The 17,956-nt window shown below is 47.7% G+C and overlaps 1 protein-coding gene across 2 annotated transcripts in view; it reads right to left on the bottom strand.

The window, feature by feature from the left end:
* Positions 1–1,282: 1,282 nt before the first annotated feature.
* Positions 1,283–17,956, bottom strand: part of LOC100226456 (hexokinase-1) — a 74,372-nt gene continuing 57,698 nt past the window's right edge. Inside the window, exons 6-18 of one of the 2 annotated variants that reach the window (XM_030275617.4) lie at positions 16,996–17,095; positions 16,724–16,907; positions 16,382–16,537; positions 14,622–14,855; positions 12,551–12,855; positions 11,889–12,037; positions 11,669–11,788; positions 10,747–10,842; positions 9,930–10,029; positions 7,878–8,061; positions 5,988–6,143; positions 5,089–5,322; positions 1,283–4,387 (exon numbers count right to left, since the gene is read on the bottom strand). In XM_030275617.4, coding sequence (XP_030131477.1) covers positions 4,243–4,387; positions 5,089–5,322; positions 5,988–6,143; positions 7,878–8,061; positions 9,930–10,029; positions 10,747–10,842; positions 11,669–11,788; positions 11,889–12,037; positions 12,551–12,855; positions 14,622–14,855; positions 16,382–16,537; positions 16,724–16,907; positions 16,996–17,095 — 2,163 coding nt within the window. In that variant the 3' untranslated portion in view covers positions 1,283–4,242. The remainder of the gene's footprint in view (positions 4,388–5,088; positions 5,323–5,987; positions 6,144–7,877; positions 8,062–9,929; positions 10,030–10,746; positions 10,843–11,668; positions 11,789–11,888; positions 12,038–12,550; positions 12,856–14,621; positions 14,856–16,381; positions 16,538–16,723; positions 16,908–16,995; positions 17,096–17,956) is intronic. The other variant, XM_072930803.1, reaches the window with a different exon arrangement.

Here is a 17,956-nt window from a genome sequence, read left to right as displayed (position 1 = left end):
CTTATCAATTAAAAAGCTCCTGTAATGTTGACACGATCCAATTATTTGAAATATTCTCCTCTGCTCTGTAAAAGCCAAAGTACAAAGTGCTGCCAGGCTTAAATCCTGCAGTAAATTCACAGAAAACGTTCATGGCTTGAACTGAAAGAGTACTCAGGGATACAATTTTGCCAAGGCTGTTTCAAAACAGGTAGGAGATACACGTTCTTTCTCCACTTCTCCACCTCCCTGGCTCTGTGGAGAACAATTATGTTATGCAACCAACTTGTCCCACTACTGGGACAAGAGAGCCGAGGCCCCTCTGAAAAAGTTCATGATTTTAAATCATTCCAGCAGACAGTTTCTAGTGTGATGATACGTGGCCAGCCCTCCGCCCAGGCCAGCCTGCTCTTCCCACACCTGCCCTGCTGGGGTGTGTGCTGGGAGAGGGAGAGCAACAAGAGGCATTTACAGACAGCCACCACCAAGTCACTCTGCCAAAGGGATGGAAAACCCTTTGGGAGGGATGCTCTGCCAGGCACACATCCCTGGGACCAGGCGAGACATGGCAGAGATTCCTGCTCCAAGGAACTGAAGGACACCTACCCACAGAGTTCAGTATTTGATATATGTGAGCTGCAGTCCCCCTGCCCAGCTGCTGTGACTCTAAGGCCTTTAAACTCTGCAGCTTTCTAATGCAGAGTTTTTTAGATTAAACACGCCTATCTTGAGCATCCCACCTTCCCCCTCCCTCTTCCATCACACCTGAACATCCAGCCAGAGTCTATTGCAGATGCCCCAGAGTCACACACGTGCTGCATCCCCATGCAGTCCCTGATGGGCACTGATGTCTTCTGACAGCTCGAGGCACCTCTTTCTCTTGTTGGGAGCAGAGAGCAGAGGATGATTTCTTCACATTGCAAAAGGAATTCTCTGTGCCCTGGCACACTCACAGTGCAGATCCTGAAGTTTTATCCCATAGAAAAAGCAACAGTTAAGGAGGCAGAGATGCTCCAAGCTCTTGTTACACGAAGGCAGCCCAAGGCAAGCTGCGTTATTGCTGTGATACATGAGGCAACAGGAACACCATGCCCCATGGTATGTACATGCAATTCTCCATTAATAAATATAGACAGGATTAAATACCACACAGCAGTAAAGACATCCAGGCCAGCAATAAGTCCCTCCCCTGCGTGTTCACTTGTGCTCCAAGTAGCAAAGCAGTGCCTGCAGTCAGTAAAGAAAAACACTTGAAGAATCTCATTTTTATGGCAAAGGAACAAACAAAAAGCACAGAACGGGGTTCAGAAGTTCAGAAACACTTTATTTTGCCTTCTGCTATTTTCTTAAGAAAACAAAACAAAACAAGGTCTGCTTGTTTTAAAACCCATTCAAAAGGCTTCTGAGAGAACCCCAGAGGAGTAAGGAGCAGATGACATTACAACAATGGTATGCAAATGGTCTTTTCCCCAGGAAATATAAGATTTTTGTGTTCATATTGCAGTAATTACAGCTTAACAGTTAAGAGGACTGTGATTATATTCACCAAGCCTAAAAAGTTTTAAGAAAGACATCTCAGTCATTGCTTGGGTAACATTGGAGACATTTCTTCAGACAGTTATAGCTTGTGATTCACTTGAAACAGTTTCCTAGGGGAAAGAAGTAGTCTGGAAATGGAAATCCCACCATGTCTCCCTTTGGAAAAGAACTGCCATGTCTTAGCAAATACATCAACTATGGTACACGGTAGGAAAAGTTAGAAACACAAACTCACTCCCTATTTGTTATGAGCTGGATCCAATAAACAAAACGACCTACGCCAGCATCTCCACAGTCACCCTGAGACCAAGTTTAACTTCCACTTGTCCTTCACCCTTTATCCTGCACTGAGCCTGGCCCTCAGGTGCTGAAGAGCTCCAAACCCAGGTCCCCAGGCATGGCTCACACCACCCCTACAGCACTGCCGACGGCAGGCACAAGATTTGCAAACCTTCAAGCAATTCAAATGCAATGTGTCCTCTGTGCCCAAAAAGTTTCTCACCTTCTTCTGTCTCCTGTTTGGGGTCATAGCTGCACCTCAAGGCTGACAGAGACTACTCAAGCCGTAACACAAATCGTGCTGTTGGAGAAGCACAGCTTTAGCAAAAGGGGTTTCATCTCCAACAGCTCCCACACAGGCAGTGCCAGCCAGAGGACTGTGCTGAGGTTAACCCTACGCACACACGGAGCTCACGGACACGCCGGATCCATCACCAGCCTAATGAAACCACGCTGCCCTTGGTGCAGCACCCCGAGGTCCTCCTGCACCACAGATCCCCCTGCACAAGACGGGGCACGAGGGGCACCCAGACGAGCCACGTGGCCCCTAAGATTTGGGCGCTGTCAGCGCTGTGCCTCTGCTGAACTACACTAGGAAACACGAGGCACGGGGACCTGTGTGAATCTGACCCCGAATGCCCGGGAATAAAAACACACACACAAAACACAGGCACCACTGGGATTATGCTGCAGCTCTCCCTACACAATAGGTCTTCCCAAAGCACTAAGCCACCAGCCAACAGCACCTCTTCCAGAAAGAACCACTAAACACCAGTTAACGCACATCAAAAAAGTTTAATATTTTCACAAGTATCACGTAACACTAGTACCGGAGCTACTAGTGTGTAAAGTAAAAAGACCCTCTACCTTTGCAAAACCAGTTAGGCATGCAATTTTTCAGGTAGACACACACTTAAAGCTGCAATGACTGTTTGTGACTTACAGGTTACTTTACAACATTCACTCACAGTGCACCATAATGCATATTGAAATGTTATCGATAGGTAGGGCAATCCAAATCTTAGGGAGTGGAACGAGAACAGAGAAGAGTAGCCTGCAAATTTCCATCTACTTTCTGCAGGAAAAGGCAGCAGGGAAAACCATGCGGACATCTTAGATTCATTTTTGGTAGAAGAGTGGGAATTAAGGACTACTGTGTGGTCTCCCCTTTGCAGAAAGTGGCGTGACTTACAAATGTTACTCGACATGTACCTTCCTAACTGCTTCTCAGTTTAAGTGATGCAACTGGTATGTAAATATAGTAATGGCATCAACTGGACAGAGGACAGGGTACACCCCATGTAAATGATCTGCTGTTGCCTTCGTCCTTGGAATAAGCTACACCCAATTTTGGCTTTTTGGCTTGTTTACGCACCTGGGTCCTCAAAGGCAAGATCAAAACGCAACCTTCCTCTTCCTTTCTGCGCACTAACTCTGGCCAAGTGTTTGTGTTCCGAGTGACTGCTGGACAGCATTAAAGATTAAAGCTCTGTGTGGAAGCAAATACCCATTTAAGGCGAGAGACGGAAGTAGGCGCATCTGGGGGACAGGGCTGAGCTGCAGGTTTGGTGGAAGGGCAGCTGCAATGCCCTAGACTAACGAGAAGAGACAGGAACTATTTTCTATAAGAACCCTTCGACAGAAGAATAAACCACAGCTGTGTAGGGAGCATAGATCTACTGATTTCGCAGGTCTGGAGATTTGGATTACCACAGTCACCAACCACTCAGCTTTACTCTTTAGGGATTTCTCACCAAAACTGGGTGATGGATTTCACCCAGTAATACAGCACTACTCACAGAAGCAATGGGGAATACCAGTGTAACCAGATCTGTGGGACAAGGATGTTTACTTTCACCATGACAAGAGGCATCAAGAAAGCGAGTAAGTCGCGGTGTCAAGTCCCACTACAGAGTTACGTGCGTGCACAGTGCTGACACACCAAAATGTTTTCACAACCGCTGGAGACGAAACAACAGCAGGTAGATAATGCAGGAGGGAGCTGTTGCTTCCCCTTCACTTAAAAGCATCAACACCCAGGTCTGGTGGTCAGTGTGCTGGCAGTGTGCTTAACAGGGATGCTGCAAAGAACACGTTTGGTACGATGCAACGGGAGCTCTCAACGCACATCACTTGGGGGCAATTTCGTCTCGGACAACAACTGATTTTTGACAACTGCAGAAATTATAGACTGTTTTTTTTTCCATGACCTACAGATGGGGAAGGTACCAACAAGGTGAGTAAGAAACATGCAGATTGGGGTCCAGAAACAGGAAATATTATTAAGAGCACACATTCTATCTTGTATCCTATTTTTTTATGTCATTAGTTGTAATTTTTTTTCCCCCGATAAAGCAGTGAGTTCTGAGTTTTTTACCAGTTCTGACTATGCAGTCGCTGCTTTATGAGAAACACAAGACAGAATTGAGGCCAGGATTGTGGAGTTCAGTTCTGCTCAGCCTCACGAAGCCTGCATCCCACCGCTGTGATGAGCGCTGCCCCTTTCCCGCTGCCGTCCTCCGACAGCAGGAAGGTCACATCGCAGTTGGGTGCCAGATCTTTGACTGTTTGGTGCATGATCCTCGAGAAGCTGTGAAAGGAAACAAGGCATTGGGTGAGGAAAGCCCTGCAGCAACTGTGGAGCACTGCCACAGGCATCTGCACTGCGTTCCCTGTCATCAGGCTAAGAAGTAAAATGTTGGAAACCAGGGTGGATTTGAAGCCTGGGAGCAGTAGGAGTTAAAGGAAAAAAGCACTTGCATCCCAGCTCTGCCTGTCTGTGTGAGGTTAACTGGCATCAAGAATCCACAGCAAAGGAAAAAGAACAGACCACATAAGTCCCTTCCTTCCCACCCATCTCCCTCCATGCACACTAGAGGTGGGCACTAGTTGTCTTCTCCTGCCCCCAGCATTTTAGACTCCTGCCCTCACCTGCATTGTTCTGCAGCAGCTCTTCTCTGCTGGACACGGAAAAGAAACATCCTCCAAAAAGGCACCAGGCGTTTCAGCACTGCTCTGTCATTGCCTGTCCAGAGCCAAGAGATCCTTCCCTTGCTACACAGCTTCCAATTCACTCAGCAAGCTGTGTCCCCTTCAGTTTCTCACCACCCCAAGAATCTTTCACAAGTCATTCTTGATCCTCTCGTTGCCCTTCAGAAAGCCCTGAGCCCCCTGAGTAAGACATTTTTTCCCCCGGCTCTTATTCCAGCAAGGGAGAGAGTCCAGCTGGGAGCATCAAGAGGAAGGACGTACACACAAGGCACAAACAAATGCTGAGAAGCAAACACTCACTGTGGGTGGAGTTTGTAGAGAGTGCCATCCACACCAACTGTTATCTCCAGGCGCTCCAACCCTCTGTTCTCCCTAATTTTATCTACAATGGCAGCCATTCCAGCGCCACACAGCTGGGCTGCTCGCCTCGACACCGCCCCGCAGACTGTCTTGACAATGATGCTGTCGTCACAGGTGCTGTTGAGCCCCAGCTGCTGGAGGATGGTTCGCACCTGCAGCAAGGCTAACCTGTCACTGTGGGAGGAGAACACGGTGTTACAGGTTTCCCTCAGTCACGCCATGAGCCCCACTGCACTGATGGTGCACCCACCCCAGGTAGCAGCCTCTCCTCACAGCACAAGTGACCCTGGGGAATGCAAATTCAGTCACCCCTGCACTTTGCTGCAGGGCAGGGAAGGGGTGTAAGCAGCAACAGAGGCTCCAAGTCCAGCTCTGCACTGCCTCCCCTACTCTTTGCTTAACATGGGGCATTCCAGGAAAATATTATTAACGATGACCCCGGGTTTTTTTTCCCCTGTGAAGCCTCAGAGATTGCTTTAAAATACAGAGTCCAAGCAATAAAAGCACAAAAACACCCAGTAAGCAGTGCTCACTCAGCTAGTGCTCATTCAATTCCACAACTGCACTTAAACACACACAAGAGGCCCAGGAAAATGGCTTGATTTCCAAACAAGGAAATAAAATGATACAGTGAGGGAATCCTTAACAGCCCTTCTGAGGGTTTAGAAGTGAGCATTGCTAGAAATTCAGATGATATTGTAAGGAATCCTCCTGCACGCACACAGACTGAAACCCAAATTCTCTGCAGAGAAGCAAGCAATGCTCTCCAGCTGTCCCTCCCCTGTCCAGCAGTGTCACCAGACAAACACTCCAAGCAGCCTCCCCTGCAGTGCTCTTACCTCTCAATCTGAGAAAGGAACTTGGTTTCAAAGATATGTCTGGTCTTCAGTGTCTCTGAAATCTGGCCTCGGAACAGGAAACCCCGTTTGGTGAAGTCGATCAAAATATTGCGGACTATTTCCCCCAGGTACATCCCGCTGATCATTTTCTCATACCTGCAAGGAAAAACAGCTCACAGGGAACCTGCCCATGCTTGCAAAGGCAGCATGACAGGTGTGTTATCAGCCAGGTGCCCTATGCACACAGGCTACAGGTACCAGGGCTAAGCATCACTCCTGGGACACTCATCATCCTGTGCTAGACAGAAGTCTGCAGGTGGAATATATTTCCTCTCTCTAGCTTGAGGCAAGACTGCAAGTGGGAAACTAAAGTCCTGTGTGCAGAGTTGGAGGCTGAGAGAGGTTCAAGACCGCTTGGTTCCTCCCTGGCTGCCCACTGGAAACCAAGTGCTTGAATTAACTGAAAAGAATAAATCAACCCAACAGACCACCAGCTTGCCAACTTGCAGGTCAGTGGTCCTGTGAATAGGCTGGATATGGTTTTTCCCATCCTTTTTCTGGCAGAGGGTTGATTTTGAAGCACAGGATTCCCTTAAAAACGCTGCATTTGCAGTGACTGTACCTCGTGGTTTCCCTGCAGTTTTGCTGCATGGAGCCAATGAGCTTTTTCTGCTTGGAGGTCTCAGCCATATTTTGCTCTCCCTCCTGTCCAGCATCATTCTGGTTTGAATGGAGCATTTTGGGGTCTGTGAGTTGTCCTTACCAACAAGAACTGAACAGTTCCATTTCCTGAGAAGGGCATTCAGTGATGCATCCTTTATTTCACCTCCTGAAGCTCTACAGCAGGGCTTGTGCCCTGGGCTGAGCAGAGCCCTGCACTCCATCCCGCTGGAAGCAGGCCACGCAGTCCATTTAATACCATGAGCTCTCTCAAGCTTGTACCCAGCAAGTTTCCTCCCTCCTGAGTGCCTGACTATCTCTGGAATAAATTATTCCCCTGGCAGTCTCCACTACTGCCCTTGGCTGCTTACTCCATGCCAACTCTGCTGCTGCATCAGGCTCGCTCCACGTCTGCCCCCTGGGTCTGCTTGAGCCTCAGCTTCGAAAGAGCTTCCCGTGGGACTTGCCAACTTGTCTGTATTCCTCAGGTTTTGTGGGCAGATTTACTCTAGTCACAAAATCTTTTTAAAAGCTCCTGGCATCAGAGCACTGCTGCAAAGAAATGATGAAAGACTAGTCCTAGCAAGCAACAGTCTCAGCTCAGTTTTCATCAGTGCTGGGTACGCATCTCCTTGTAAAGTTTTTCTTGAAGGGGACAGGGAAGTGCTTGCCCAAACAAAAGCTGAACCCCAAAAACGAGACCAAACTCCAGAAGCAAGAAAGGCAGGTCCTTGAACATGACTTATCCCATCCAGAAAATTGCCTGAAATAAGAGCTGGCTTCAACTGCTCGAGAGCTCCTGACTGCTTTACAGAGAGCAGCTCCAAGCTTTAACCACGCCAGCTGGTGTAAGTTCAGGATTTCCACAGGTACAGCCCTCCACAAAGAGAGTTCAGCTAAAAGAGATTAGCCTGAGACCCAGAGTAAAAGAATGACTAGTCATCTTATCCCCTCTGTACAGCACAGGATGAGAAAAAGGGCCTCTTCATAATTTCAAGACTTTTGAAGTCCTACCAAAAGCATTGCTGTTGAGTCCCATGGCAGCAACTAAGTCACAAAAAAGCAGTATCCAGGAAAAGCACAGAAAGGGGAGATCCCACAGGATAGCAGGACTGCAGTAACATTCCACTCTTAACCTCTCCTTCCTCAACTGGGAGAAACCCAGTTCTGTCTTAGAAGCACTTAAAGCAGGCTGGCTCATATGCACAGCACACATTCATGCTGCAGTACCTCTGCTTGCCAGCATTCAGGGAGAAGTCATCGACTGCTTTGTCATATATTGTCCTGATGTCGTCCAGGCACCCGTTGTCCCCGAAGGCTCCCCACTCCGTGTTCACACACATCCTCCCCTGCTCACCATCCACCATCTCGATGTTTCTCATCTCCTCCATGTAACAGGCATTGCTGCCCGTTCCTGAAAGAAACAAACACTGAGGTTACTCTTTGGCTGGAACAGAACAAGGCTAAAGCCAGCACCACAGCCCTGACAAACCTTCTGGGGGACCTTCAACATTGTTCTTTTCTGAAAGAAGTTGAATCATCATTTGAAACATCACAAAAAAACCCAATCCCTGACTCTTGGACAGCCCTAAAGGGAAGGAGACCATGACTCCTGTGGTGCATTGCTCAGGGTGGCTCAGAGAGGAAGCTCACCCAGGCCAGCTGGGCTGAGGGTCCCACGCTGCAGGGAGGAAGAGCAGGGCAGCCCTTTCAGCACACCAAACCTCACATGTTTCTGACCCCAAAACTTCAGGAAGCAGACAGCTTGGGAACCACCTTCCATAAAGCCCACAGTATTCAGGGAAAAATATGATGAACTGAAAATCTCAGCAAGTTCTGAGGCAGCAGGGGTTTTACCAGCTGATTGCTTGCTGGGTTTTCTGATTTTAATTGCTTATTTTCTGCAGCAGGAAGGTCACTTCAATGTTGAGATGAGGCCATATCTGATATTTCTTCAAAGAGGATCCTAAGAAGTGTGGCAAAGTGCTCCATGTACACAGAGGTCTTTAGGGAGGAAAGCTTTACTAGCAAAGAGAGGCAGCTTTAGCTGCTACCAGGGCAAAAGTTCTCTTGAAGTTATTAAACTCTCATTTAATCCTGCATCCCAGATTATATACCAGTTGCTACACTACAGCTTGTCTGTTTTCTTTTGCTGTGTTTTTAGGGAATTACATCAATACAGTCTGAGCTAAAATAGATCCTCCCACAGATCCCTTCCCTGCTGCAGGAGAGCTGAGCCCTAGCACAGGTTTTGGCAGGGGGGATGTCTGGGTTTGCAGGCTGAGAGCCAGGTTTGCAGGAGCAAACCAGACCAAATCCAACCAGTGCCCGACCTCCCTCAGGTGCTGTCAGCCAGGCAGGGTAGAGGGAGCTGTCAGAGCCCTGGGGCCTTCATTCCCATTATCCCAGTGATGCCCAGGGCGCCTCTGACACCCTGCTCTGCACACAGACACGCTGGCTGCACAGCAGATCTGGCAGGGCTGCAGTGGATGGTCTCCAGGGGGTGTCTCAGCACCCCAAGGACACGCTGTCCTTCCTGGAGGGAACTCTGGTTCCTGCAAACACGGCACGGTGGAGCTGCGCAGGCACGGCTTCCTGCCCACACTGCATGTGCTGACTCACCCTGGACGCTTTCCAGCTGTCTGCTGGAGAAATTGGTGGCGTTTTGTTTTCCTACAAGCCACCTCACAAATAAAAGCACTCCTAAAGCTTGCAGGTGCCTCCTCTCCTTCCCTGCCATGGAAAACTCTTTTTTTTGGAGAGCTCTGGGAATTCACACTGCCCCGTGGCTCAGGCTCCCCAAGCGTGGCATTTGCAGAGGCATCAGCAGTCGCTGTGGAATTACTTCAGCTGTCTCACTGCTGGGAAGGGAGCTGTGTGTCTGTGCTCAGTCTCTCACAGCTCTCCATCATCTGGGAATTGTGGCTGCATTTTGCAGCTTTATTCTGAGAGACCACTCAGCTTGAGGAAAGCTGTGGGTCACCAGAACACCCAGCAGGGAAACTCTGACAGGCCAAACTAACTGGAGTTACTGAGGCTCCCTGAGCCCACATCTGCTTCCCTCCCAGGCAGCAGCATGCCTTTACCAGACAAATCAGGCAGAATTTAATGTGTATCACAGCCTTGGTTATCTCGACTGATTGCGGACAGAACTATTGAATTTTGCTCTCTTTACTCCTAGATATCCTCGCTTTATTTTCAGTTAACCACAGGGATGCCTCCATGAGAACACAGACAGATGTGTGGATATGCTGTTTAATAAAAAGCAGCTCTAACACATACCCACAATGAGCCCAATTTCACAGTTTGGATCTTCATAAGCACAAGTCATCATTGTGCCCACTGTGTCATTCACCACAGCCACCACATCCAAGTCAAATTCCTTTGGGAGAGAGAAAACAGCAGTGAGAACTCTGGGCTAGGGGCAGACCCTCCCAACAAAGGGGATGATGTAGAAACACACTGGAAACAACTGAAAGCATCAGCCCGATTTCACACATGCAAAAACAGGAACCTAACCTAGCAGCAGGCAGCTAAGGTATGTGCTCTACATATGACAGACTGTCTTCAGAATGAAGTTTATCCCTGGCTTAAGTATGTTTAAGCACTTACCTTTTACACAGGGACATGGTATAAACATCAGTATCACAGCAATTACGTAGCAACTCCAGTAACAAAGGTTTTAAGACTTCCTTTTCATTGGCTGATAAATGTGCAAAATTAACACCTCTCTCAGGCTATTTTTCTTCCCTTGCTAGAAAGTTTTGGCCAATCTAGTTGAGGTTTTTTCAAGATCAAGAAGAGGAGGAGAAAACTCTCCTCTAGGGTGCACCAAGGTGCATTCCTACAGACACCTCTTTGAAAACTCCTGCTTTCTCCAAGCATGTGGAAATTGCCACAGAGTTTGAAAGAAGCCTTGAAAGTTCTGGCAAATGTGTAATGTCAGAAGCCTCTGGGGAAAAACAATCTTCTGTGCAAGACAGGAGGCACAGCCTTTGTCTACAAGGCACACAGATCCTGTGAGAGGGAGCCAGCCTGACCCACAAGGTCTGTCAAGTCTGGAGACGAGTAGAATGAAGGAAAAGAAAAGAAAAATTACCTCTCTTCTTTTAATTCCTTCTCTAAGTAAATATACCACATCTTCTCCCTCACAGTCTGTAGCTTTGAAGCCTTTTGTCCAATTGAGAAGGATACCCTATAAAGCAAGAAAAGAGGTTATCAAGCTGCTGGGACTCAGATGTTATTCTGTACACATAACATCTCAAATACTTTAGTGTGATGTTTTACACAAGAGTTTCTGTGAAAAGGAATATCTCCTCAGTATGTCAAATTTGTATCTAAAACAACTAATTGTGATTGGGTTCTAAATTTCCAGAGCAATGCAACAAACTAAAAAAAAAAAAAAAAAGTGATAGGAACAACGAAGTCAAAAACCCAAAAAAATTGTTATAGAAAATATGCCTTTTTTAAAACAAACCCTAGCTAAGTACACAGGAAACTATTAACAGCTGCAGAGGTTGGTGTAAGTATGTGGCAGTGAAGAAATTAAACATATAAGTGCAAATAACACAAGCCCATTTGTCAGGGGTGTGCTGCAGGCCACACTGTCACCCTGGGGGTGACACAGCCCACAGATTCTGGTGCAACCACTCCATCCAGTGAGACAAGATCATCTGGGAATAGGCACTGGCAGCAGGGATGGACTTTTACTTACTGCTTGCAAAACCAGGGAAATGTCACAGACCAGCAGGTTTACACAGTTGGAAAAAACATAATGACTTATAAAAGGGATATGACCAACACGGAAAATTTAAATGCTCTTATCTGTCACAGCCAAGGGCAGCATTTGCATTACTACCCTTAAAGGAACTAATTATAGGAGCAGCTGTCTGGTCAGGGTCAGCACATGAACCTTCCCCTTGTGTGACCTTCCTGTAAGCGTCATGTGGGTGACATGAAGGCAGAGAAACCAGGTCTGGCATAAGCACAGAAGCAGATTCAAAAGATACTAAGGAACTTACAGCATCCAGACTTGTCTGCTTGCAAGGGAAGGAAAAGGTGAAGCCAAGAGGAAGACGTGCTCCTTTTATCCCCATATAATCCAGGAAGTCAGAAATGCAGGTAACAATGTGATCAAACAGCTTTGAAAAGAAAAATCATAATATTTGAAATTGTACATGTTATGTGCTCTTAAGAAGTTATTCAAAAAGCAGCAGTGCAGCCAAAGAGAAACACAAATACCTCTTCTCCTGTTCCCTGCATCACCTCTATGGGAATGGCATAGATCTTGTTGTGCATCTCAACTGTTCTCCTTTTACCGCTGCGGATTTTGACTAGCAAAACTCTAAAGTTTGTCCCTCCAAGGTCAAGTGCCAGAAAGTCTCCATTCTCTGTAAAAGAATATGTGTGTATATTTGAAGAACCCTAAGTAAAATCTGAAGAAATGCTTCTCTCAAAGTATTTTGATAGAAGATCCCTAAAAACTCAGTTGGGAAGATCTTCATCAAAGGAGAACTTCAGATACTGCTCTGATTGTTTTGTTTTCCTTTAAATTAACAAGGGAAAAAGGAACCACACAACTGCTCCCTGAGAGAGAGCTGAAATTTGGCCAGCCACCCTGAAATGCAAAGTGCTCAAGTAACGTGAGCAGGCTTCCCTTCCTATGGCTTTGGGTTTATGATCCCAGCTGTGGTTTTCCCCCCTCAATCTGTGACTTTGCTTGCACCCTGGGGCAAGGACACAGGATCAGCCTGCCAGCAACCAGCACGGCCCAGCGCTGAGATCTCCTCAGGTTCCTCTTTGCTTGCACCAGATCTGCTCAGCCTCAAACCCCGCGCTGGGAGCCTGTTTGGGCACCCTGTAACCGAGCCAGCATCCCCACCGCGGCGAGGGCACGGCTCTACCTGTCCCATCCGGCGTGCTGCGGACGAAGGTGGGCAGCATTTTCACTTTGGCGGTGTCGTGAGTCTTCTTCTTCAGCCCCGCTTCCATCTCCGCCCTCATCCTCTTCTTCACCTGCAGCAGCTGCTCGTGGGTGAGCTTGAACTCGGCCAGGGTCTCGTCGATGAGGCGGTGCTGCTCGGACAGCCGGTAGGCCACGGCCGTCACCATGGCCGCTCCCTTCCCGCTGCCGCTCTCCGACAGCAGGAACCGCACCTCCGAGTCGGGCACCAGGCGCCGCGTGGTCTTGTGCAGGCGCCGGGCGTACCTGCGGGGAGGGGAGGCTGCGAGCCCGGCCTCTGCACTGCCCAGTCCAAAATCTGCACTGCATCCCCCCAAAACCTGCACTGCATCCCCCCAGAATCCGCACTGCATCCCCCCAAAATCTGCACTGCCAACACCAACCCAATGCAACAGGACTGGGCAAACTCACCATGCTCAAACTAACTACAGCTTGCCAAGGAGGAAAACTCCCAGGCAAGAGCAGTTCTTCTTCCTCCTGAATTTCTAATTTCTTCCTCCCTAATTTCTAAGCAAAGTCAGCAAAAAGCAGGGGAGAGCATCAGTCTCATCGCCTGATCCTGGATGGGAGAAACTCCCTAGCTGCAATGCTGCTCTGATTCCCTCTCCTGGGATCTCTCCTAAACTCACTGGTCTACATGGTGTGGGAAATAGTTAAAAAACCAAAATTGCCCATGTTTATTATTTTAACAATCCCCAGATCTTGCCCAATCTGGAAAATCTAATCAGAACAGCATTCTTGGACACTTTTTAGTTCTATGGGTTTCTTTAACTGAAGAAAATATTTTTTCAACAAATAATGGGAAACTGAAAATGAAACATTAAGCATATTTCTCCTTTCAGAAGATACCCCATAAACATAATTTTCTGATTTCTACATAAATCTATACAGCTGTTTCACTATTAATGTAACTTTCAAGATGGGGAAAACAAGACAAAGCCAGTTTTTTAAAGACCACAGAAATTTAAGCACTATTTTTGTCTGCCCTGGTTTCCAAGTGTATCTTCAGAAAAGACTGGCAAAAATAGGGTTAGGAATGGGCATTGAACTGGAAATGGAGGTGAAGGTGAATTGGCAGGTCCCCTCACAGCCAATCGATGGGCACAAGTATTATGTTGTACAAAGAAAGTCTCCTCCCAAAATGTCTCTTGGTGATATCTTAAGGTATCTACTCAGACCACCGTAGTTTTCCCTGATATTGCAGTATCCAGTTACTCAGGGTTTTGGTTCTTTTCTTCACTTAAAGGACATCTCTCCTTTACCCCAAGCTCCCCAGCTCAGACCTAAACCCCTGTGCCCATGGTTCATCATCTCACAGCCTGCCTGGGTGATGTGCTGCATTGTGGGAATCCAGGGCTTCCCTCTGGCTGCCCTGTTCTGGGACCCTGGCAGGGGTCAGGAACCCCCCTGGACAGAGTCCCGAGAGACACTGTCTGTGATCTCTGTCCATGCAAAAGAGTTTTCAATCTAACAGGATGAATTACCAGCTCTGAGTGTTTGATATAAGTAATAATTAAGTGTGGCACGGGTGCAAAAGTAAAATTTTAGGTTTCTAGATTAGGGGTCCAAAGGGGACAAGATGGAGGAAATTGGGTGTGTCTCATCCTTTTTCTTCTTCTTCATGCCCTCCATGTTTCACTGTAGTGTTGGCATTTTTCTACTGGTTTAGGCTGGGGACACACTCTTCAATGTAGGTGACAGATATTGGCTGATTATTGTAAATATAGCACAGGTAGTTTCTGGTATATAATGTTTGTACCATCCCACTGGGGGCAGAGCCCCACACGCTGCCCTGCAGGACAGAGCTGCGGCAGGGCAGCAGAACATGTTAGAGATAAACAGAATAAACAACCTTGAAAACAGCACAGACAAATTATGACTTCTTTGGCAGCGGGGCAGAGAGACAGAGACTTTCTACAATCTCGGAATCATCAATATCTCAGATTCCAACACTGCATGATGCACTTGCCCCTTTGCAAGCCAGAGCCCATGGCAGCAGCAGAGGCACTCACTGTGGGTGCATCTTGTAGAGGGAGCCGTCCACGCCCACGGTGGTGCGGAGGCGCACCACGCCCTTGTTGTCCCGCAGCTGGTTGAGGATGGCGCCCAGGGTGGAGGCCACCAGGTTGGCGGAGCGGAAGGACACGATGGTGCAGACGTGCTGGACAGCGATGCAGTCCTCGTGGGACGGCTCTACCCCCAGCCGGGTCAGGATTTCTTTGGCTTTGTTCAAACCCTCTTTGCTCCTGCAAAGCAAAAAGGACTCCTCAGTGGGCGTGTACTAGACTGAGGCACAGCCAAACATGGGTGTCCCTTGAGGTTCGAGAAAAAGAAAGAACATTTCTTACAGATCTGGACATGCATTCATTCACAGATGGAAAAGCTTTCTATTAAAGCCCGGTGCAAACATGCCACCTACAAACAATGCAATTCCCAGTACTACACCAGCTGCACTGTGGGGAGGACCTGGAGGAATTAAAATGTATTTTTCATTTCAGTAATGCTTTAAACTACAAATGGCTTCTCTTGAACATGAAGCAGCAGCCCCACAATTCAGTACAGGCCTGAGCCCACACCTAATCCCACACTCATTCCCTCACATGTGTTGATAAATTAAGCCCAGGGCGAAAAACAAAACCCTAAGCAATTTCATCCTAATGGGTCTCTTTTCATGCTTTTACAACCCCACTGAATCTCTGCCTCTTGCATTGTTTTCTTTCTCATTAGCATCCAGCCTGAGAACAAATCTTCTGGCAAAACTTCTTCTCCTTGTCCAGCCCAGTCACTTCCCAGACAAAAATACAACAGGAATATATCGTGCCATCCCTAACTGCCCTCTATACATCTTTTTAAGAACTCTTGCATCTTGCTAGCATCAGCTAGAAATTTGAAGCTGCACAGGCATGTGCCCCCTGCTTATAACCAGCATCTCTTCAGGAAGTAAGGTGGGATTTCAGGGCAAATTTTTCCTCTTAATAACTGAATTTCTCAATAATTGCATTTTTCTCACTGCTGTTCAACACTACCTTGGTCCACAACACAGACCTCTATGGTTAAGACAAATGAACACACACATTTAATGGAAAGCTGTTCAGATAACATGGTCTGCAGGGACAGGAGTAAACTCTGGCAGGAGGAACAAGCATTACAGAAGTTACTGGCTGCTCCCTTGGCGTCATACTCACCATTTCAAAAAGAAAATCCAGCCCAATGACTATGGTACAAACTATCCCAGTGATGTGAATTTTAAAAACACAGGGGGGAAGAGCCTGTGAGTACTGACCAAAGGGGTGATGACACTCTAAGAAGCCAACTGGCACATAGCTCAGAGGTCACTGTGCAGCACCCAGCACTGCCTACGGGACTGAATGCCCTGCCTTGTCACACTTGTTTCCCTTCTGCCCAGCAATCCCAGGGATACAGCAAGGAGCAACACAAGCATTTGCTAGGAGGCACTAAGCCAACTCACTCCCATGTTTAGCTGCAGGGCAGCAACTCTGTGAGCAGTGAGAGAGGTACTACGGCTCATACCCTAAAAGCTACATGGACTGGCACACTTTATAGTTCCTCCCAACACAGCAGAAAGAAGAAATCTTGGGGAGGAGGGCACAGGCTGTCTGCTGGGGGTCCCCATACACCAGCTCTGTGCAGACAGTAGAGAATGGCAGATACCCCCAAAGCATCACACTCGCCCACAAAGCAAAAAGAGCAGGAAAATTAACATTCAGAGTCACTGTAAAGCTCAAGGAGTGAAAAGGGATAGATTACTCACTTTTCAATGGCAGAAACGTGCTTTGTCTCAAACTTCCCTTTGGTGAGAAGCTCAGGAGTGATTCTCCCCTCAAAGAGCAGCCCCTCCTTGGCCATCTTCACCAGGATGAGCCTTACCAGCTCCCCCATGTACAGCCCACTGACCATCTTCTCAAACCTGCAGGAGAGGACAGCAGTCACCCACGAATCCTCGGGCAACACCGGTTGCCACCATAAAGCCTAGCCCAGCCAGAGGTTCAACTCGCTACAGGCAAAGCTTTACTGAACTGCAGAATTCCTGATGCAGTTAGGAAATGGGACACAGGACAGAAAACAACAGAACAAAAGTCCACAAGTCACTCACAGCTGCTTCCCAGGATTAAGGGATCCACGGTCGATCTCTCGGTCGAACTCCGTCCTGATGTCTTCCAGCGAGCCGTCGTCTCCGAAGGCCCCCCACTCCGTGTTAATGCACATCCTGCCCTCGTCCCCCTCCACCAGGTCGATGTGCCTCATCTCCTCCATGTAGCAGGCGTTGGTGCCCGTGCCTGGGAGGAAAGGAGAGCGGGAGGAGCTGAGCAGGCGGGGCGGGCAGAGGCAGAGCAGCCCGCGCGCCGCTGCCGCAGGGAGCGTTACCGATGATCAAGCCGACTTCGCAGCGCTGGTCGTCAAAGCCACAGGTCATCATGGTGCCCACGGTGTCGTTCACCACAGCCATGATGTCTGCATCGTAGTCCTGGGGAGCAACACGACGTTACTCGGTACGGGGATTTCGGAAGGAGTTTTGAATGAGTTTGAGGCAGCACTTTGGAGTTGGTTTTGATGATGTGGTTTATTCTTTTATCTTCTACACAGGCAGGAAGGGTGAGTTTGGCCCACACCTTTGCTGCATGGCTCAGAAGGTCACAAGACCTTTTAAGGATTTATTGACTAATAAAACACTGCTAACAAGGATATTTATGTTTCTGGCCCAATCCTTAAATATTTCATCTTATGGACTCCTGTAACAGTGTAAGCTTTCCTAGCCAGTCATATTATGGCATACAAAACTACAGTACTGCATTCTAAACTTCTTGTTTACCCTTGCAAGTACTTTTATTTTTGTATCTTAAACTCTAAACTTTCCTCCACTTATCATGTTTCTGCTTCAAACTATAAATCCACATTCTCACTTCTAGCACCTTAGTTTGGAAGCCTTTTCCAAGGTCTCAGATCAAATCCTGTGTTTAATTCAAAACTTTGGCTGACAGGCTCAAAGTTCTGAGAATTCCCTACATTTCAAATTCCAACAGCTTGGGCCACAGGGTTCCTCTGGAAAACGCTGCTCCTGTTCCTCACCAGTTTGCTTTCAGCAAAGAGTCTCGCGGGAACAGGAGACAAATAATCTGTCTCATCTTTTAAAATATTCCCTGTTCTGTCTGCCAGTTCCCCATCCCACGTATCCAAGAAGGCAGTGAGAGCAGACTAATGCAAGCAAATAAAACAGCACCAGGATCACTCTAGAGAGCACAGGCCTGTTCTCATATAAGCACACAGGCAGGAAAGAAAAGGCCCATACACAAAGCAGAGGGAACTTTGCACTGAAACCTCATGGAAT

Source organism: Taeniopygia guttata, chromosome 6 (genome assembly GCF_048771995.1).
Source record: "Taeniopygia guttata chromosome 6, bTaeGut7.mat, whole genome shotgun sequence".
NCBI lineage: Eukaryota > Metazoa > Chordata > Aves > Passeriformes > Estrildidae > Taeniopygia > Taeniopygia guttata.
Note: the sequence above shows the minus strand (reverse complement) of the source record. Positions and strands in the feature narration are given on the sequence as shown.